This window comes from Mirounga angustirostris, unplaced genomic scaffold, assembly GCF_029215605.1.
Source record: "Mirounga angustirostris isolate CCGP_5_RB_7025 unplaced genomic scaffold, mMirAng1.0.hap1 SCAF_15, whole genome shotgun sequence".
Classification (NCBI taxonomy): domain Eukaryota; kingdom Metazoa; phylum Chordata; class Mammalia; order Carnivora; family Phocidae; genus Mirounga; species Mirounga angustirostris.
In genome coordinates this window covers 39,321,924-39,344,447 of record NW_026991723.1, presented here as the reverse complement: position 1 = coordinate 39,344,447, position 22,524 = coordinate 39,321,924, and the positions used below count along the sequence as shown (strand labels likewise).

The 22,524-nt window shown below is 36.8% G+C and overlaps 1 protein-coding gene across 15 annotated transcripts in view; it reads left to right on the top strand.

Moving 5' to 3' along the window:
• Positions 1 to 22,524, top strand: part of MPDZ (multiple PDZ domain crumbs cell polarity complex component) — a 193,533-nt gene that overhangs the window by 113,818 nt on the left and 57,191 nt on the right. For 11 of the 15 annotated variants that reach the window (XR_010407652.1, XM_064579269.1, XM_064579277.1 and 8 more), the window contains 4 exons: positions 10,265 to 10,442; positions 13,236 to 13,346; positions 17,889 to 17,987; positions 21,297 to 21,462. Coding sequence is in view for 14 of the 15 variants with exons in the window: in XM_064579269.1 (XP_064435339.1) it covers positions 10,265 to 10,442; positions 13,236 to 13,346; positions 17,889 to 17,987; positions 21,297 to 21,462 (554 nt within the window). In the remaining variant the exon portion in view is untranslated. The remainder of the gene's footprint in view (positions 1 to 10,264; positions 10,443 to 13,235; positions 13,347 to 17,888; positions 17,988 to 21,296; positions 21,463 to 22,524) is intronic. The other 4 variants (XM_064579273.1, XM_064579270.1, XM_064579275.1 and 1 more) reach the window with 2 other exon arrangements.

The following is a 22,524-nucleotide window of genomic DNA, read 5'->3' as shown; positions in this document are numbered from 1 at the left end:
CCCTGACTGTTGGTTACTGGGTCTGCCTTGGCAAAGAAGACTTCTACAGGGATAAGCCTCTGACATAGCATGTGCAGGAATGTTCTTTTCCTTGATTTGATTGCCAAGCTTAGAAGTTACCATCTGTTCAGGAGTCGTTGAATTTCTTGATTACTTAATGTCTGCAATATTAGAGCCCCTGGAAAATCGTACTTTTATATCGGTCCACGTCCCAGCCTGGAGTGTGAGTCCAGTATTTACTTGTAACAAATCAGCTTCAGAAATACATTAGTGTTTATCAGACCCTATAAAACACATAATTGGGAAACTATTTAAAATGATTTTGTTGGGGTGCCTGGGTGGCTCAGTCGTTAAGCATCTGCCTTCGGCTCAGGTCATGGTCCCAGGGTCCTGGGATCAAGTCCCACATCGGGCTCCCTGCTCAGCAGGAAGCCTGCTTCTCCGTCTCCCACTCCCCCTGCTTGTGTTCCCTCTCTCTCTCTCTCTGTCAAAAAACAAAATCTTAAATAAACAAAATGATTTTGTTTTACTACTGTTAAAACCTTAATAAATTGATAAAATTGGCAAAAATTAACTTATATTACATTTTTTAAAATTTAGTTATAATTTTTGACCATGTGAACCATTTTTAAGTATGCAGATCAGTGGCATTAAGAACACTCACATTGCTGTGTCACCATCACTACCATCTATCTCCAGAACACTTAGATCATCTTACGAAACTGAAAATCTGTCTGCAGTAAATATTAAATAATAATTCCCCATTTCTGCCCTCCCCACTTGCTGACAACCACCATTCTACTTTCTTTTAACCCCAGTTTTACTGAGAAATAATTGAACATACATCACTGTGTAAGTGATGTAAGGCATATAACATGTTGGCTTGATTTTATATATATTGTAGAAAGATTATCACAGTAGGTTTCAGGTCTTACATTTAAGTCCTTAATCCATCCAGTAGGTTTCAGGATTTACATTTAAGTCCTTAATCCAAGTTAATTTTTGTGAGTGGTGTAAAATATGGGTCACCTTCATTCTTTTACATGTAAATATTTAATTATCCCAGCACCATTTACTGAAGAGACTGTCTTTTCTCCATTGAATATTCTTGCCTCCCTTGTCAAAAATTAGTTGACCTTATATTCTTGGGTTTATTTCTGGGCTCTTGATTCTATTCCATTGGTCTATGTGTCTGTTTTTATGCTGGTACTAGACTGTTTTGATGACTTAAAACTTTATAGTATAGCTTCAAATCAGGAAGCGTGATGCCTCCTGCTTTGTTCTTTTTTTCTCAGGGTTTCCTTGACTATTCAGTCTTTTGTGATTCTATATAAATTTCATCAGTGTTTTTTCTATTTCTTTAAAAAATGCCCTTGGAATCTTGGTAGGAATTGCATTGAATCTGTAGATGGCTTTTGTTTTGTTTTTTTTTTTTAAGAGATTTTTTATTTATTTATTTGACAGAGAGAGACACACAGAGAGAGGGAACACAAGCGGGGGAGCAGGAGAGGGAGAAGCAGGCTTCCCGCCGAGCAGGGAGCCCGATGCGGGGCTCGATCCCAGGACCCTGGGATCATGACCTGAGCCGAAGGCAGATGCTTAACGACTGAGCCACCCAGGCACCCCACTGTAGATGGCTTTTGATAGCATTTCATGTTTTAGCAATATTCTTCCAACCCATGAACACAGGATACCTTTCCATTTCTGTCTTCTTTGATTTATTTTATCAATGTCTTGTTTTCAGAGTAGAGATATTTCCTCTTTAAGTGTTATTACTATTTTATTATTTTTGATGTTATTGTAAATGAGATCGATTTTTTTTTCCAGAAAGTTTGTTATTAGTGTATAGAAGTGCTACTTATTTTTGGATGTTAATTTTGTATCCCACAACTTTACTGAATTCATTAATTAGATCTGACAGTTTTTTGGTTGAGTTTTTAGGATTTTTTAATATGTAAAATTATGTCATCTACAAATAGAGACAGTTTTACTTCTTCCTTTCCAAGTCTGATACTTTTTATTTTTCTTGCCTGATTGCTGTAGGTAGGCTGTCCAGTACCGTGTTGACTAAGTGTAGTCGAAGTGGGCACCTTTGTCTTATTCCTGATCTTAGAGGAAAAGCTTGCATCCTTTCGCTATTGAGTATGATGTTAGCTTCAGCCTTGCTATATATGGCCTTTATTATGTGGAGATATGTTCCTTCTATGCCTAATTTGTTGAGTTTTTATCATGAAAGGATGTCAGCTTTTGTCAAATGCTTTTTTTCCCTCTATGAAATGTTCATATAATTCTTTTATTTTGTTCTATTAATGTGATTTGTCACATTGGTTGATTTGCCTAGGTTGTACCATCCCTGCATCCCAGGGATACATCCTGCTTAATCTTGGTGTGTGGTCCTTTTAATGTGCTGCAGAATTCAGTTTGCTAATATTTTATTGAGAATTTTTGCATACATATTCACCAGCAATATTGTGTACTGTAGTTTTCTTTTTTAGTACTGACCTTTTCTGGTTTTGGTATCAGGATAATGCCAGTCTTATACAATGAGTTTGGGTGCGTTCCTTCCTCTTTGATTTTTGGAAGCATTTTAGAAAGATTGGTGTTTATTCTTCTTAAGTGACTAGTAAAATTTACCAGTGAAGCCATCTGGTTCTGGACTTTTCTTTGTTGGGGACTATTGATTACTCATTCAATCTCCTTACTAGTTATTGGTCTATTCAGATTTTCTATTTCTTTCTGATTCAATCTTAGTAAGTTGTATGTTTCTAAGAATTTTTCCATTTCTTCTAGGTTGTCCAGTTTGTTGGTGTATAGTTGTTCATAATAGCCTCTTGTGATCCTTTGAATTTCTGTGCTAACAGTTATAATGTCTTATTTTTCATTTATAATTTTGTCGATTTGGGTCCCTTTTCCTTGGTTAGTGTAGCTAGGGGCCTGTCAATTTTGTTTATCTTTTCAAAGAACCAACTTGATTGGGTTAGTCTTTTCTACTATTTGTCTCTTCTCTATTTCATTTGTTTCTGCTGTCATCTTTACTCTCGCCTTCTTTCTGCCGAATTTGGAGTCAGTTTATTCTTTTTCTAGTTCGTTAAAACATAGAGTTACGTTGCTTATTTGGGATCTTTCTAGTCTCTAAATGTTGGCATATATTGCTATGCATTTCACTCGCAGAATTGCTTTTGTTTCATCCCATAAGTTCTAGTACATTGTGTCTCCATTTTCATTTGTCTCATGGAACTTTTTACCATTGTCTAGTACATTGTGTCTCCTTTTGATTTGTCTCATGGAACTTTTTACCATCACTGAGGAGTGTGTGTGTGTGTGTGTGTGTGTATTTACACACGCATGTATGTGTAGGATTTGACTATTTTAGATACATCATATAAATGAATTTGTGTAGTATTTGTCCTTTATTTCACTTAGCTGGCTTATTTCACTTAACATAATGTTTTCAAGGTTCATCTGTGTTGTAGCATGTATCAGAATTTTTTCCCCTTCTAAGGCTAAATAATATTCCATGGTATGTATATACCATTTTGTTTATCCATTCATCTTTAGATGGACACTTGGTTATTTTGAATGATTTTTCTTATGAACATGGCTGTACAAATATTTCCTCAAGACCTTTCTTTAATTTTGAGAGGATGTATGCCCAGAAATGGAATTGTTGGATCATAGGGTAATTCTATTTTTAATTTTTTTTAGGAACTTCCATACTGTTTTCCGTAGTGGCTACAACATTTCACATTCTACCAACAGTACGCAAGGTTCCAATTTCTCCAGTTTCTCCTTGCCAACACTTCTTTTCTTTTTTTCTTTTCTTTCTTTTTTTTAAGATTTTTATTTATTTATTTCTCAGAGAGAGAGAGACAGAGAGAGCATGAGAGTATGAGCAGGGGAGAGGGGGAGAGGGAGAAGCAGGCTCCCTGCTGAGCAAGGAGGCTGATGTGGGAAACGACCCCAGGACCCTGGGATCATGACCTGAGCCAGAGGCAGACACTTAACCAACTGAGCCACCCTGGTGTCTGTTTTTTGTTTTTTGTTTTTTTGTTTTTGTTTTTGTTTTTGATAGTAGCCATCCTAGTGGGTAGGTACAAGGTGGTATCACATTATGGTTTTGATTTGCATTTCCCTAATCATCGGTGATGTTGAACATCTTTTCATATGCTTATGGACCATTTGTATATCTTCTTTGGAGAAGTGTCTGTTTAATTCCTTTGCCCATTTAAATCAGATTGTTTATTTATTTTTTATTTTTTTTATTCTTATGTTAATCCCCATACATTACATGATTAGTTTTAGATGAAGTGTTCCATGATTCATTGTTTGTGCATAACACCCAGTGCTCCATGCAGAATGTGCCCTCCTCAATACCCACCACCAGGCTAAACCATCCTCCCACCCCCCTCCCCTCCAGAACCCTGTTTGTTTTTCAGAGTCCCTTGTCTCTCATGGTTCGTCTACCCCTCCGATTTCCCCTGCTTCATTCTTCCCCTCCCGCTACCTTCTTCTTCTTCTTTTTTTTTTTCTTAACATATATTGCATTATTTGTTTCAGAGGTACAGATCTGAGATTCAACAGTCTTGCACAATTCACAGCGCTTACCAGAGCACATACCCTCCCCAGTGTCTATCACCCAGTCACCCCATCCCTCCCACCCCACCCCCCACTCCAGCAACCCTCAGTTTGTTTCCCGCAATTAAGAATTCCTCATATCAGTGAGATCATATGATACATGTCTTTTTCTGTTTGACTTATTTCACTCAACATAATACCCTCCAGTTCCATCCACGTCGTTGCAAATGGCAAGATCTCATTCCTTTTGATGGCTGCATAATATTCCATTGTATATATATACCACCTCTTCTTTATCCATTCATCTGTCGATGGACATCTTGGCTCTTTCCACAGTTTGGCTATTGTGGACATTGCTGCTATAAACATCGGGGTGCACGTACCCCTTCGGATCCCTACTTTTGTATCTTTGGGGTAAATAGCCAGTAGTGCAATTGCTGGATCATATGGTAGCTCTATTTTCAACTTTTTGAGGAACCTCCATACAGTTTTCCAGAGTGGCTGCACCAGCTTGCATTCCCATCAACAGTGTAGGAGGGTTCCCCTTTCTCCGCATCCCCGCCAACATGTTGTTTCCTGACTTGTTCATTTTAGCCATTCTGACTGGTGTGAGGTGGTATCTCATTGAGGTTTTGATTTGGATTTCCCTGATGCCGAGCGATATTGAGCACTTTTTCATGTGTCTGTTGGCCATTTGGATGTCTTCTTTGGAAAAATGTCTGTTCATGTCTTCTGCCCATTTCTTGATTGGATTCTTTGTTCTTTGGGTGTTGAGTTTGATGAGTTCTTTATAGATTTTGGATACTAGCCCTTTATCTGATATGTCATTTGCAAATATCTTCTCCCATTCTGTCGGTTGTCTTTTGGTTTTGTTGACTGTTTCTTTTGATGTGCAAAAGCTTTTTATCTTGATGAAGTCCCAATAGTTCATTTTTGCCCTTGCTTCCCTTGCCTTTGGCGATGTTTCTAGGAAGAAGTTGCTGTGCGTGAGGTCAAACAGATTGCTGCCTGTGTTCTCCTTTAGGATGTTGATGGACTCCTGTCTCACATTGAGGTCTTTCAACCATTTGGAGTCTATTTTTGTGTGTGGTGTAAGGAAATGGTCCAGTTTCATTCTTCTGCATGTGGCTAACCAATTTTCCCAACACCATTTGTTGAAGAGACTGTCTTTGTTCCATTGGACATTCTTTCCTGCTTTGTCGAAGATTAGTTGACCATAGAGTTGAGGGTCCATTTCTTGGCTCTCTATTCTGTTCCATTGATCTATGTGTCTGTTTTTGTGCCAGTACCATGCTGTCTTGACGATGACAGCTTTGTAATAGAGCTGGAAGTCTGGAATTGTGATGCCGCCGACTTTGCTTTTCTTTTTCAACATTCCTCTGGCTATGTGGGGTCTTTTCTGGTTCCATACAAATTTTAGGATTATTTGTTCCATTTCTTTGAAAAAAGTGGATGGTATTTTGATGGGGATTGCATTGAATGTGTAGATTGCTCTAGGTAGCATTGACATCTTCACAATATTTGTTCTTCCAATCCATGAGCATGGAACGTTTTTCCATTTCTTTGTGTCTTCCTCAATTTCTTTCATGAGTATTTTATACTTTTCTGAGTACAGATCCTTTGTCTCTTTGGTTAGATTTATTCCTAGGTATCTTATGGTTTTGGGTGCAATTGTAAATGGGATCGACTCCTTAATTTCTCTTTCTTCTGTCTTGTTGTTGGTGTATAGGAATGCCACTGATTTCTGTGCATTGATTTTATATCCTGCCACTTTACTGAATTCCTGTATGAGTTCTAGCAGTTTTGGGGTGGAGTCTTTGGGTTTTCAACATAAAGTATCATATCATCTGCAAAGAGTGAGAGTTTGACTTCTTCTTTGCCAATTTGGATGCCTTTGATTTCTTTTTGTTGTCTGATTGCTGTGGATAGGACTTCCAATACTATGTTGAATAGTAGTGGTGATAGTGGACATCCCTGCTGCGTTCCTGACCTTAGGGGGAAAGCTCTCAGTTTTTCCCCATTGAGAATGATATTTACTGTAGGTTTTTCATAGATGGCTTTTATGATATTGAGGTATGTACCCTCTATCCCTATACTCTGAAGAGTTTTGATCAAGAAAGGATGCTGTACTTTGTCAAAAGCTTTTTCTGCATCTATTGAGAGGATCATATGATTCTTGTTCTTTCTTTTGTTAATGTATTGTATCACATTGATTGATTTGCGGATGTTGAACCAACTTGCAGCCCAGGGATAAATCCCACTTGGTCGTGGTGAATAATCCTTTTAATGTACTGTTGGATCCTATTGGCTAGTATTTTGGTGAGAATTTTTGCATCCATGTTCATCAGGGATATTGGTCTGTAATTCTCCTTTTGGATGGGGTCTTTGTCTGGTTTTGGGATCAAGGTAATGCTGGCCTCATAAAATGAGTTTGGAAGTTTTCCTTCCATTTCTATTTTTTGGAACAGTTTCAGAAGAATAGGCATTAATTCTTCTTGAAATGTTTGGTAGAATTCCCCTGGGAAGCCATCTGGCCCTGGGCTTTTGTTTGTTGGGAGATTTTTGATGACTGCTTCAATTTCCTTAGTGGTTATAGGTCTGTTCAGGTTTTCTATTTCTTCCTGGTTCAGTTTCGGTAGTTCATACATCTCTAGGAATGCATCCATTTCTTCCAGGTTATCTAATTTGCTGGCATAGAGTTGCTCATAATATGTTCTTATAATTGTTTGTATTTCTTTGGTGTTGGTTGTGATCTCTCCTCTTTCATTCATGATTTTGTTGATTTGGGTCATTTCTCTTCTCTTTTTGATAAGTCTGGCCAGGGGTTTATCAATCTTGTTAATTCTCTCAAAGAACCAGCTCCTAGTTTCGTTGATCTGTTCTACTGTCCTTTTAGTTTCTATTTCATTGATTTCTGCTCTGATCTTTATGATTTCTCTTCTCCTGCTGGGTTTAGGCTTTATTTGCTGTTCTTTCTCCAGCTCCTTTAGGTGTAGGGTTAGGTTGTGTACTTGAGACCTTTCTTGTTTCTTGAGAAAGGCTTGTATTGCTATATACTTTCCTCTTAGGACTGCCTTTGCTGCATCCCAAGAGTTTGAATAGTTGTGTTTTCATTTTCATTGGTTTCCATGTATTTTTTAAATTCTTCTTTAATTTCCTAGTTGACCCATTCATTCTTCAGTAGGATGCTCTTTAGCCTCCATGTATTTGAGTTCTTTCCGACTTTCCTCTTGTGATTGAGTTCTAGTTTCAAAGCATTGTGGTCTGAAAATAGGCAGGGAATGATCCCAATCTTTTGGTACCGGTTGAGACCTGATTTATGACCTAGGATGTGATCTATTCTGGAGAATGTTCCATAGGCACTAGAGAAGAATGTGTATTCCGTTGCTTTGGGGTGGAATGTTCTGAATATGTCTGTGAAGTCCATTTGGTCCAGTGTGTCATTTAAAGTCTTTATTTCCTTGTTGGTCTTTTGCTTAGATGATCTGTCCATTTCAATGAGGGGGGTGTTAAAGTCCCCCACTATTATTGTATTGTTGTCGATGTGTTTCTTTGCTTTTGTTATTAATTGCCTTATATAATTGGCTGCTCCCATGTTAGGGGCATAGATATTTACAATTGTTAGATCTTCTTGTTGAATAGATCCTTTAAGTAGGATATAATGTCCTTCCTCATCTCTTATTACAGTCTTTGGTTTAAAATCTAATTTGTCTGATATAAGGATTGCCACCCCAGCTTTCTTTTGGTGTCCATTAGCATGGTAAATGGTTTTCCACCCCCTCACTTTCAATCTGGAGGTGTCTTTGCATCTTAAATGAGTCTCTTGCAGACAGCATATCGATGGGTCTTGTTTTTTAATCCAGTCTGATAGCCTGTGTCTTTTGATTGGGGCATTTAGCTCATTTACATTCAGGGTAACTATTGAAAGATAGGAATTTAGTGCCATTGTATTGCCTGTGAGGTGACTGTTACCGTATATTGTCTGTGTTCCTTTCTGGTCTATGTTGCTTTTAGGGTCTCTCTTTGCTTAGAGGACCCCGTTCAAGATTTCTTGTAGGGCTGGTTTTGTGTTTGCACTTTCCTTTAGTTTTTGTTTGTCCTGGAAGCTTTTTATCTCTCCTTCAATTTTCAGTGACAGCCTAGCTGGATATAGTATTCTTGGCTGCATATTTTTCTCATTTAGTGCCCTGAATATATCCTGCCAGTCCTTTCTGGCCTGCCAGGTCTCTGTGGATAGGTCTGTTGCCAATCTAATGTTTCTACCCTTGTAGGTTACATATCTCTTCTCCCGAGCTGCTTTCAGGATTTTCTCTTTGTCTGTGAGACTCGTAAGGTTTACTATTAGATGTCGGGGTGTTGACCTATTTTTATTGATTTTGAGAGGGGTTCTCTGTGCTTCCTGGGTTTTGATGCCTGTTTCCTTCCCCAAATTAGGGAAGTTCTCTGCTATAATTTGCTCCAGTATACCTTCTGCCCCTCTCTCTCTTTCTTCTTCTTCTGGGATCCCAATTATTCTAATGTTGGTTCGTCTTATGGTATCGCTTATCTGTCGAATTCTGCCCTCGTGATCCAGCAGTTGTTTATCTCTTTTTCTCAGCTTCTTTATATTCTATCATTTCATCTTCTATATTACTGATTCTTTCTTCTGCCTCATTTATTCTAGCAGTTAGTGCCCCCATTTTTGATTGCACCTCATTAATAGCCTTTTTGATTTCTACTTGGTTGGATTTTAGTTCTTTTCCTTCTCCAGAAAGGGTTTCTCTAATAACTTCCATATTTTTTTCAAGCCCAGCTAGTATCTTCAAAGTGATGATTCTGAACTCTAGATCTGACATCGTACTAATGTCCGTATTGAGTAGATCCCTGGCAGTCGGTACTACCTCTTGTTCTTTTTGTTGAGGTGATTTTTTCCGTCTTGTTATTTTGTGCAGAGGAGCGTAGATTAATGAGAGAACAAAATGCTAGCAGAGTAACAACGTCCCCAGAAAATATACTCTAAACAAATCAGAAAAGACCTTCCAGGAAGTGGTCACTTTTCTGTTCAGAGAGTTGTTGCTATTCCTTTCTTTGATCTTCTGTTGGGTTTGTAGGTGTTCAGACTGGTTTGATCCCTATCCAGCTGAATTCCTGAGAGGAGACGAAATCCAGGTCTCCTACTCCTCCGCCATCTTGCTCCGCCCCCCCTGTTTATTTTTTTAGTTGTTGAGTTTTTGGTGTTCTCTTTATATTTTGGATATTAATTCCTTATGCAGAAAGTGATTTGCAAATATTTTCTTCCATTCTGTGAGTTTCCTTTTTACTTTGTTCGTAGTATTTTTTGATTAACAAAAGCTCTTGGGGTGCCTGGGTGGCTTAGTCTTTGGGCGTCTGCCTTCTGCTCAGGTCATGGTCCCAGGTTCCTGGGATAGAGCCCGCATCGGGCTCCCTGCTCTGCGGGGGGCCTGCTTCTCCCTCCCCCTCCCCCTGCTTGTGTTCCCTCTCTCGCTGTGTCTCTCTCTGTCAAATAAATAAATAAAATCTTTAAAAAAAAAAAGCTCTTAATTTTGTTGAGGTTTAATTTGTCTGTCTTAATTTTGTCTTAATTTTGCCTTTGGTGTCCTATCCAAAAATCATTGCAAAACCCAGCATTGTGAGGCTTCTCCCGCCTTAGCTTTCTTATAAGAGCTTAATTTTTTTTTTATCTTTATAGGGTTGAACTGTGGAGAGAACCAAGCAAATCTTTGGGCATCAGCATTGTTGGTGGAAGAGGCATGGGGAGTCGTCTAAGCAACGGTGAAGTGATGAGGGGCATTTTCATCAAACATGTTCTTGAAGATAGTCCAGCTGGCAAAAATGGAACCTTGAAACCTGGAGATAGAATAGTAGAGGTACCCTCTAGTGAGCTTTCTGTGCCTAAGTTCTTCACCTGTTCCGTCCTCTTTACTAAGGGAATCATCATCTTTATACTGGTCATTTGACCCAACGTGAAAGTAAAATGTTTTATGGTTAAAGCATTTCTTTCTTATATGTCCCATTTCATCCATAATTTTTCTCTTTAGTGCATGGTGACAGATTATATATCTTGATTCAGAGACTGATGTTTGGAGATATAACCGTTTTAAAAAAACATTGGCCCTGTGTTAAAATAATGAAGTTCTATTTGAAAGAACAAGCAAATTTCCTGGGGAAAAAATGGAATTGTTTGAAATTATGTATACATGCACAAAATATATACATCTGAACTAAGTTCTCCAGTCAGATTTTATTTTAAGAAATGCTTTGTCATGATCATTTCATTGTAGATTAACTTTGTTGGGTAAGATTGTTTTCCAAGTGAGTCTTTATGGTAAATCTTTTATGCTAATTACCCTGATTATCTTTTACATAAATGCTCCCACCCCCACAATCCAGGCTCAGATTTTCCTCCTCCTTCTTCTCAGTGCTGTGCCCATTCATCACTGAGGAGTGTGTGTGTGTGTGTGTGTGTGTATTTACACACTCATGTATGTGTAACTTTGGTATGTGCAAGAGAAGTATTTGGTCAAATTGTTCCTAATCTCTTAATTCAAATCAAAATATAATATTTTAAATGGACTTTTCTCCATGGTCACTACTCATTTGCTCAGCAAATATTCCTGGAGCACCTGTTGCGTTCCAGGTGCTATGACATGCTCGGGGTATTCTGCAGGAAACAAGCACCATGCTTGCTGTCAAGTGTGACAGACTTAACAAGTCATCAAGTCACTTCAGAACAGTGTGATAAATTATTTGATCAGGGAAAGTGTAGTTTTAGTTAAGAGGGTAGAGGGAGGGTACCTGACCCAGATTTGCTAAGTTGTCAGGATTTATAGAGTAGAGTAAAAGAGACAACTTCCCAGTAGAAACCAATCACTTTATTGCTATAAGGACCATTATATTTACTTTATACAAGTGATTGTCTCTCATTTTCTAAATCCATATAACTTACCATTAAAATGCATTAATTTCATAGAAGAAGGCTACAACATTTTAACCACAACTTTAAAATGAACATTTTTAGGATTTATTTATTTAGTCCTTTACTGGTTGATTGTGAGAGCTGAAGACGAGGAAGATTGAGGCTTGGGAGGACACAAGGGTCATGTCTGTTTTGTCTTGTTTTTATCTCCAACCATTTGGAAGAAGAATGATGGGCTTGTTCTCTCTTCCTGCATCCTTACCTTTCATTAGGGGATATCTTAGCACCTTTTTAAAGAACTCTTATTTAGGATACTATCTAAAGTTCCCAATTTCAGATTATCACAGGGCAGTTTATTTTATGGCTAATTCACTGTTGAATTATCAGCACCTTTGACCTAAGGAGAAAAAGTAAGAAATATTTATAATTATTTCTGGAAAGGATTGATCACAGTTGGCACCAGAATGTTGTTTAAATGTATTGAGGGAGTTAAAGCCTCCCTTTCAAATTGAAAAGGTATTTTTTTTGTGTGTGTGTTGCAAAGTACTCTGTGCTATTTAGCAGTGATTTGTTGAGGGCTGTTATGTACGGGGACTTTTCTAGTAAGTAAGAAAGCTTAGGCCTCTGTAATCCTGGGGATTCGGAAACCTACGTCTGCCAAGTATTTAGACTAGACTAGTCGAGACCTACCAGGTATTCTATTCTAAGTATATAGAGTTCTTTGGACTTGAGCAAAGATACTTAATGTCCTATTAAATGTTTCCACAAATGGAATATATAATAGACATGAGTACTAACTTTTATTCTACAAAAAAATGAAAGCCATTTTTAATATGCACTGAAATGCATATTACATTATCCAAGTATCAACCTGGGGAGGTTTTCAGTTAAATGTATGTAATTCTTTTAAAGGTGATAATGTTCTATGCAGAGATCTAATAATTAATTTTCTTTTCCAGAATTGTGTCTACTCTGATTTTGCTATTTTGTTATATATATCCTATTGTGTGATAATTGGAAATGATAAAATGATAATAGTATCCTATAGTTTTCTGGCAGGATTAGCATTTGGCCTTTCAAACTATTTTCCTTCCTATTCATATAGTATGTTAGCTGAGCTGATTATCACCCAGGCAATCCATGGTCAATAAAAAGTTACAAAATAACATTCATTTTCAAGCTATTTATAGAAGAATTACTAACAAGCACAATTTCTTGGCTTCCAGCTCCTATCATGTCTACTACAAAGATTCTTCTGCAAAACTAATCTTGCCATAACCTGATTTTTCTGAACATCAGAATTTTATTTTTCACTTCAAGCTTCCCTGTACAGAGAGAAACACACAAAGCATCGCCCACCCATTTCCCAAACTAGTCTATAATGGATCGGGAGAAAATGTGTACAGTGACTTTCATGCGAGGCAGTTCCCTTATATTATTTCTTTAATGATTTTGATTTATTGAAGGAACAACGGATAGTGTAAAGAAAGCAGAAGCAGAGCCTTCATGTCAACTGATGATTATTTCAGTTGGTTTTGGACCCAGAAATCAGGGTCCAAAATAAGGGACCACAATCTGCTGGACAAATGCAAAGTTCTGGAATCTCACAAGTAGTCTCAATTATTTTTGATTCTGAAACAGATTTTCCAGGAGCCTCACCCAGGATCCTCAGAACTACAGATCCACAAATTGTTCTGTTGTTCTATAGCTTCTTGAAATGTTAAGCTGAGGCCTTCCATTGCAGGTGGATGGAATGGACCTCAGAGATGCAAGCCATGAGCAAGCTGTGGAAGCCATTCGGAAAGCAGGCAACCCCGTAGTCTTTATGGTACAGAGCATTATAAACAGACCAAGGGTAAGCGAACAAAAAGGGCAAGGTAGGCAAATCCAAACAATGTTCAACTTGGAGTCTAATGTATCAAGGGCCAAGTTGTCTCTAGGAGCAGATATCCAGTCTTGAAATCTCAGGGGACTTGTTAAAACTTTATATTGTTTTTTGTTTTTTGGTTTTTTTTTTGAGTTGTCCTGGAAATCCCTTCTACCATGTTTAATAAACACTTCAAGTCTATTAAAAACATACAGAAGTAGGATCCATTGGTGGCCATAGGTATCTAGATGGATAATTATTAGTATTCACCATAGTCACAAAATATATGTTGTTAAGAGGAATGTGGTAGAATGACTTAGCTTACTAGTGTATGACCTCTGAGTTCCTGAGAAGCCAGAGAGATTACATTTTCTTATGTATATATCCTCTAGACAGAATTTCCAATGTATGCAATCCCATGATCACCTGTGAATCATCTTGAATGTATTTACCTGTCCCACTGAACATTCTACATAGTGGAAATTTAAGCAGTATGTTTATATAGGAATGATTTCATTACTGCTGCTTCCCAGCCATGATCACTGTATAGCTCTTCATCACTGGATAGCCCCCTGTGGACAGAAACCTACTAAGCCATTTTACCATCAGGCATGACAGGTAAAATGGCTTTAAAAATATTTTAGAAAGTACAGTGGATGCATTTAATTAATGTTGTTGATGGAGAAGATACTAAGCGAGTCTTTGTGTATTTGATATGCCCTAATGATTCTGAAGATGAAAATTATGCCAAGAGTTTAAAACTATTTTTTTACTATTCCTTCTTTATGTCTCAGTGAAAAAGATTATTTGCATATGCAGCAGTTCTTAAGCATATTTGGGCCACATACCCCTTGGAAAGTTCTTCAGAAACATATGTGTTCACTGAAAAGTTTGTGTATCATTTTAGGAGCTTCCTAGATGTTCTGAAACTCATAGAAGTTCTACTTCTGGATTTTAGTGAAAACAAAACAACCCCTGTCATAGTGATTCTCTTTGAAACAGCTGCTCATTAGCTTTGAGGTTTGGTTGTCTTTAAAAGGAAAATGTCAACATATGTGAGGGAAATTAAAAGAACCATCTAAAACTTTAAAATATATAATTATTTTGTAGTTTATCATTTTAAAATTAAGAATATAAGAAATCAGTGCTCAAATGATGGAAAGAGAGTAGCAAACAGCTCTGTAGCCGAGATCAGTAAAAGTAACTTGTCAGTCTTCTGTGCAATGGAATTCAAAGTGACCAAATTTATCCTGTTGGTCCTTCCTTTTGTTGTCAAGACAGGTGTAGCTGTGGTCTGGGTTTACTGTAAGAAATGAATTTAGTAGTTCTTAATGTAAGCAGTTATCTTCACATCTGCAGTTTTTAATCATTCAGTTGTTTATTGTTAGGTAATAATTATCCATTCAGATGAGAAAATCTGCCAAATGGTCGGGCTGCATCATGCTGCATTCTCTTCAAATGGTATTCAGTTTGTTTAAATAACTACAAATCTTTCCACATTTGTTTCCATTTGTTGTGTCAAACATAGATACAGCACGATGGTATTGGTGAATGGCTGTTTAAGTTAAAACAGTTTTTTTTGTGTGTGTGTGTGTTCTATTCCTTTTGTTTTATTTTTAATTTCCAACTTTTATATCATGTAGGACAATACTGTAAACTGCTGAATAGGATTCTTCATAGTACTTTTAAAAACTTAAACTACAAACATTTCTTTCAATGCCAGTCACATTTTCTAATGAGCTGGGACGATATTTTTCTCATACACCTGGAAAATATTCCTGTTTTACTGTCTGAGGTATAATGACACTTGATTTTATAGCAATTATTCCAGGAGAAATCTTGCCTAGAGTGACATGTTTAGTCAAGTTACATGTGACAGGATTCAGGGCACACTGCCCCAAAATAGGGCACACTGGCATATTGAATATTTTAAGCTGAAGGAATTTAGGAAAAGACAGCTGCTGGAATGATTCAGACCTCCCCCTTCTCCCCTGATTCAGGTCATAAAAACCCTCATGTGAAAGGTGCCTTCCCCGTACCTGGAGGAAAGGAACATCCTTACCTTCAGAGATGCAGGGGTACTGGGAGGGACCTGAATGAACACACCTTGCTAAGTTTTCCCCCGTTTCCCCACTTAGCTCATATTCTTTTGTCCTGTCAAATTTCCCTGACTTTCCTACTCTTCAGCAAACCTAGTGTCAAAATACTCCTGTTTAACCATTTCTTCAGGTCTTCACTATCTTTTGAAGGCTGTGTGTCACATAAAAGTTAACATTAAATCAATACATATATATATACTTTTCTCTTGTTAATCTGTTTTTTATTACAGAGATCCAGCTGAGAACCTAAGATGAATAGAGGAAAGATATTTTTCCTCCTCTGCATATGCATTCAGCTTTGAGAAATCAGAATTACTTTTGCATTTAAAATGGGATATACTGGATTTTCAGTGATTTACTTCCTTGTGAAATAATCATGTCTCCAGTAATCTAAAGGAAAAAAAAAAAACAAAAAAACACAAATACATAAGAGTCTCTCAATGGAAAATGTTTTATTTGTAGATGCAATAAAACTTCAACAAAAATCTCATAGATAGGCTGAAAAGACAGTCTCTCTTTGGCACATAGACTATTCAAGAATCAGAACTTCGCAGAACTGAGAATAATAATAATAGTAATATTTAGTAATAAATTCCATACTTACTGATTTATTACTGACCATTCCATCAGTTGGACCACATTGTCTTCCCAAAGAGTAGGCCCTATTAATATGGGCCAGAGAATGTTTTTGTCTTCCCTGTGCTTCTTCTTAGTTAATAATATTTCCATTCCTATCAGCCCTTAGAACTATAAACAGGAGTTTCATCATTTATTTTTTAATAAGAAATATGGCCTGTTTCTATAATTCTTTTCATAGTAATAGATCTACCACTTCATTTGCTGTGCTCATGCTGTACTTTTATACTTTACTATCAGGGCCAAATTCTAATCCTATAAGAGCTGGAAATTGAAACAAATAAAAAAGCAAAACAAAAAACTAGAGCTCTCTCTAAATATTCCATTTCTTGCCATTATGGTTCTATTTTTTTATTGTTCTACAGAATTATAAAGGAAATAAAAAGCCTAAAAATTCTATGTATGAGGATTGGAAATAATTTTCACCTTCCATAGCACTGAGTTATTTTGCCTAGAATATGTTTTTAATCTCTGCCTAGTCATTTTTTCCACCTTAATAAATGGTCGTGTTCCTTGGCATTTGTGGTCTTTTTCTTTTGTAAAGTAGGAGTTGACATTTAAACTGAAAAGCAGAGAGAAAGTTGAGATGAGCAGAAATGTCATTGTGCCCATTTCTTTTTCCCGTCTTCCCTCTGTAGGAAAAACATTGCAAGAAGAGCAGATTGAAAGGGTAATGTGGCGTAAGCTTTAGTGCAGGCGTACGGAGGATGGAGTCTTTCCAGAGTGTTCTCCCAGACAGGATGGTATCACATGACAACCTCTCCTTACTCTTGATGCTTGCCAGTAGGGCTTTTTTATAGACAGAAGTAACACAAACATTTAATTGGAGCCAAAATGAATTTTAAATGTCTGCAATTTTCCCTGAAAGATACAGTCAATAAAAGAAAAAGATAGCGGGTATGAAAAGAAGGAGAAGAATTTATTGTGCTGAGGAAATTACTTTCCTTTTTTTTTTTTTTTTTTACTATGAAAATGCTAAAGTCTATCTGGCAGTCATCCTGCCTTTAATATGTATATTCAACTCCAATAGTCCTAGCTCAGGGCATATCTCAAGCAAACACAAAATCTATGAGAATCACTCTAAGCCAGGACTTCTAATATATTCAAAGCCTCATAAATTCCCCCTAATATGGGAACTTTTATAGGTAAATTAAAAAAAAAAATCAATGTTTTTACTCCACAAAAAGTGGATAGAAATCCAGAATACCCACTGAACAGTGGTTCATTTCTTTAAAATTGTTGATTTCTTTTTTTTTTTAAATGAAAAACTACCATTGATTGGAAGCCACCTTAATCTCTAGCCTAAATACGATAATTTTCCTTCCTGGGAAGCAAGATACAAGAATCATGAAGGTTACCAGTGAACTAGCAGACAAATGTTTAATTTACATTCTGGAACAGATAGACCATCTTTTTATTTTACAAAAACATAATTTGCTTTTAAATGTAAGCCAAAAAATGATGGCTTTAATTTTGATACCTGTTTACTGATATGCGTGGAACATAGATAAATACATAAAGTGGGCAAAATTTATGTACATCTCTCTGTGATAGTGAAAATAAAAGAAATTTGGTATCAATTTCCCAAACTCATTTCCTTTGTGGCCAGATTGAGATTCAGGTGTAGATGCAGATCACTAGAGGTAAACGACTGTTTAATATGACGTTGTTATTAATCTCTAGATCTGACAGGATCTGGTTTCACACTGTTATTTCAATCAGTACTTTGTTCTTAAAACTGAGTTGTGTTAAATACATTTCTTTTGCGCTCAGCGCCTCTTATGTTTCCTTTTAGAAATCCCCTTTGCCTTCCTTGCCGCACAACCTTTACCCTAAGTACAACTTCAGCAGCACTAACCCATTTGCTGATTCTCTACCGTTCAACGCTGACAAGGTTGGATAATGCCATTGTCTTGCCATTGCCTTTTGCAAATGTTTTGTTCTTTGTTACTATGCCTTTGTCCTAGTTCACTGTTTACTAAATTTGGGCAGGGAAGAAAACAAAACAAAGCAAAACTGTGTGTTTGGAGTGGGCATGCAAATCCTTTCTTAAGCACATTTTTTTTGCCAGAGCATATTCATTTTTATAGCTGAAATTAGATGGCCCTCCTGAACAGTAAGGGAGAATCGTGAGTCCAATGCCTTTCCTCAATTTTGTTGTGAGTTAAATTTTCTGATATTTAAATTTTTGCTAATTGCCAAATATATGAACTACTTTCACACACAAGTTATTTGAAGCCTTGTATTGGTTTAATCCTTCTCAGACTTCTACAAGGTGGTCCTAAAAGCCCTTCTGTGTGAAAATCACTCCACAAATAATTGCATATATCACGGAGTGTGTTGAATGTTCATAAAGTGTGTCCATGTAAATGCCTGATTCAGGAAATATATAACTGTTTCAATGCTTGTAAACCTAGACGTGGATATTCTCATATAAAGATGAAATTTCAAATCCAAAATGAAACAAAAACTTACAAGAACTTGCATATTATAATTTGATCATGATAAGGAAGAAAGCTTTCAACAATTTCAGGAAGCACTTTATGAATATTCATTGGATTTTCATGTTACTGTAATATGGATAACCAAAGATGCTGTATCTGAAGGAGTATGTTTTCTGTTACTATAGGAATTACAGAATTCAAGTAGAGTTACCTTCCGTTGTTCCCCAACTAACCCTTTTGCTCCCACACCATTTAAGGTTTGTCTCAGTGTGAAATGCTCGTGAATAAGTAGGTGTGTTATGGTGTGCTATGTGTGTATGTTATACCTGTATGCATACATGGCATGGAGTGATTTCAAGCGCACTTTGTATATTTTTGCCGATGAAGGCTAAACGATCTTTGTTAAAGAGTTATATTTTCATTAATAATTTTTTATGTGGCAAAATTTTTTTATTTTTTTATTTTCAATCACCCAACATATAAGTACATCATTAGTTTTTGATTAAGAAGTGTCAACAATAAACTAATTACATGATCTCATTGAGAATGAAGGTTTACACCTAATTGCCCCTTTTTGTAAGTACAGACTCGTATTTTTTTATGATTAGTCAGTAATGTTAGGATGCCATTTTAGTTTACTCACAGTATGAAAACGTTGTGCCTAAGAAAAGTCTTGAACAATTTTTTAGACGGGAAGGTTTTGTTTTTGTTTTTGTTTTTTAAGGTAAATGGCAGCTAAGGAAAGTTATGAAGCAAGACCTATTACATTTGCATCCATAAATTTATTAAAATTATGGGAAGTTTAAATCAGGTTTTGTTCCCCTTTTTAAAAATCAAATGGGCTTAATTTATTCTTGCTAACATTTTCTGTTACGATAGAGAAGTACTTTTTTTTATTTTAACCAGAAAAAATGTAAATTACATACTACCCCCTGTCCCAACCTTAGTATGTTAAATGAACCTGGATTGGATCAAATGAGGTTTCTTGTTTTTTGGTCATTTCATTTGTACACTGTTGATTTGAGAGTTTTATGGCACAGCATTTGAGAAGATGACAGGGTTTTGTTTGCCCTCGTACTTTATGTGTGTATGGCCAGTTGTGTGTAAACCAAACATTTTAAAACAGTAATTCTGTAACTTGAAAATCTGTTGCCTGTAAGTCTCTACCATTCAGCTCTCCTTTACTTTACTAGAAAAACAGTACTTGATGTTTATTGGGTTCACTTTGGGGCAGCTTAGAATCCTGAAGTGGTTTCTGAATCAACAAAGAAAGATCACATTCAGTGTTACATAGTTTTAGTATTAGGTATATTTTGTGGTATTCTGATTCTTGACACCAATTAATAATTCCTCAATATTTGTTCATGATTATCGTTTGATGTGTTCTATAGGAAGTTTATTTATTTTTGATCTTTTAAAGATTTTATTTATTTATTTGAGAGAACAGAGGGAGAGGGAGAAGCAGGCTCCCTGCTGAGCAGAGAGCCCGACGCAGGGCTCGATCCCAGGACCCTGAGATCATGACCCCAGCTGAAGGCAGACACCCAGGCTCCCCGGGAAGTCTTTTTAAATTGCAGTCTTTTCCACATATACACATGTATATCAAAATGAGGTATATCAGAGGGATTTTTGTATGTTTAAAAGGTAAAGAAGGAGAGGGAAAATGTAGTTTCAGGGTATCAGGGATAGCTTCATACCACAGCTAGAACTTTCACTGGGTACCTCTGTTGAATTCAGTACTCTCTTACTATGGAAATTGGAGGAGGTAGCATGGCATAATGGAAAGCTCATTGGATTAAGAATTAAGGCAAAAGAAATCTAGTACCAGTGTGATTTTGAACAAAATCTTCTCATGGCCTCACGTTTTTCATCTGCAAAGTGAATAAAATGAACTCAGTGACTTACGGGCCTTTCGAACACTAATATTCTATTTGATAATTATAATATAAGAACTTGATACCAAGTCCTTTTTTTGAAATAGGACCCATAGGCCCTCAGTGACAGCAAGTATGCCACACTTTGGGTTTGTAGCAGTGGTCTCTCATGTTTTCTCATTTACCTATCTTGCGAGCTATCTTGGCAAGGGAAGAATGGTGCTGTTCCTTAAAACCAGCTCCTCAGACCTGAGTCTGTGTGCTCTGTGCTAACAAACTGGCTCCCCTGGTTGATGAACCTGCATGTGTACTGCTCACTTTCATGGGTTTGTTAAGGGAGTCATTTGGAGAGAAGATTCAGGTATCAGTGAAGAATTCTTTATATATATATGTGTGTATATATGAGGTTTCTTGTTATATATATATGTTCAGACATATATATATAAAGTCTGACCAGCAACCACTGAACTTCTTTAATTGCTTGATTAACTTATTTGTTAATTTTGTTCTAGTTTCTTGGAAGACTTTTCTAGACCCACAAAATCTTATCCAGACCCCTGCATATTTATGAAGACTTTTGAATGAGAGTTTTTTTCCAAAAGGGGGAGTTTGTACAATTTTTTCTATCTTAAGTCATTTAAGCCTTCAAATTGAAGAATTCATTGGCCTAAAATACCAAGTAACAGTTTAATGAGTTATGCTCTGAACATATATTTTGTTTAGTATATTTAAACTTTACCTGAATCCTGTCTACCATTACATATTTTTTTTTCCATTATTTATGTGTCAGATATTTTAAAGCCAGTTTTTGTCATTATACTTTTATTTCTTAAATTTTTCTTCCTTGGACTGCACATATCCACTGCATTCTTCTTGTTCCCACAGGCACCCAGTCAGTCAGAATCAGAGCCGGAAAAGGCTCCATTGTGCAATGCGCCTCCGCCCCCTTCTTCAGCATTTGCAGAAATGAGCGGTGATCAGACACAGTCGTCTTCTGCAAGCAAAATCCCAGAAGATGTGGACAAAGAGGATGAGTTTGGTTACAGCTGGAGTAAGTTGTCTTTTGTGATGCATTGAGTTATAAGAGACATTAGAATAGCTTTGGGTTTCTCGAAGCCTATGTCCTGGTTGGATAAGCATGTTTCAGCTTTAGTTATACATACTGCAGTTTTGTTTGGAAAAAATACTGTTTGTTTTGCCTGAATACAGCACATGTTCCCAAGGCATGAAATCGTGTTCTTCCTTTCCCTTAAATGACCCTTCCTGCTAAAGCCCACTTTGCCATTGTGTGAGCGTTAAAGAGAGCTGGGCTCTCTTCTCTCTCAGAAGGATCTGCCACCTGATGATCCTGAACAAGTCATTGCCCTTCTCCAGACCTCAGATTCCTCATTGTAGAATCTGGCTGCTGGTGATATTTTGCCTTGAACCTCTGGCATTTTCTGTACTAGAGTGGTAACATGGAATAATTGTTGAGATGAAAACTTGGAGCGTTTGGCAAGTTGTAGAACTACTTCTAAGTCTTTGCCTGGTGGCTACCCTTCTTTTGAAAACGCAGTCCTTACCCGAGGTTGCTAACATTAAATTGAAATGTCTGAGGAGTGCTAACCACAATGTCTGATGCACAGGAAGCATTTAGAGGCAGCTGTTATTAGGATCATTGGGGTGTCTCTTTTTTTTAATGAAATAAGCCTTTTTACAAGGAAATGGTAAAAATTTAGTGAAAAATTACCAATATATCAGTGCTTTAAAAAGTTTCATTTTGAAAGTATAATTATTTCCTTTAAGAAAGCATGGCATATGCTTTTAGGAAGTGTACAGGATGTGAAATGCTAGATTCTAGAAGGAATCAGGAAATGACAGTTTATAAAGTTGTGCGGTTAAGAATCAATATAGAATGTAAGACATCAGCTGCATAGTAACATTTTCTAAGAGATGATTTGCAGTTTGCGGTTTTCTAAGTCGATTTTCAGTTAAATAAGAGTATATTGCTAATCTATTGAGGTGGCCAGAATGTACTCTGAGGAAAACATGAGACAGAATGTCATGTCACAAGCCACCCCAAAACTTAATGCCATAAGGGAAAAGTTTATTATGGTGTCATGGTGTTGTGGTT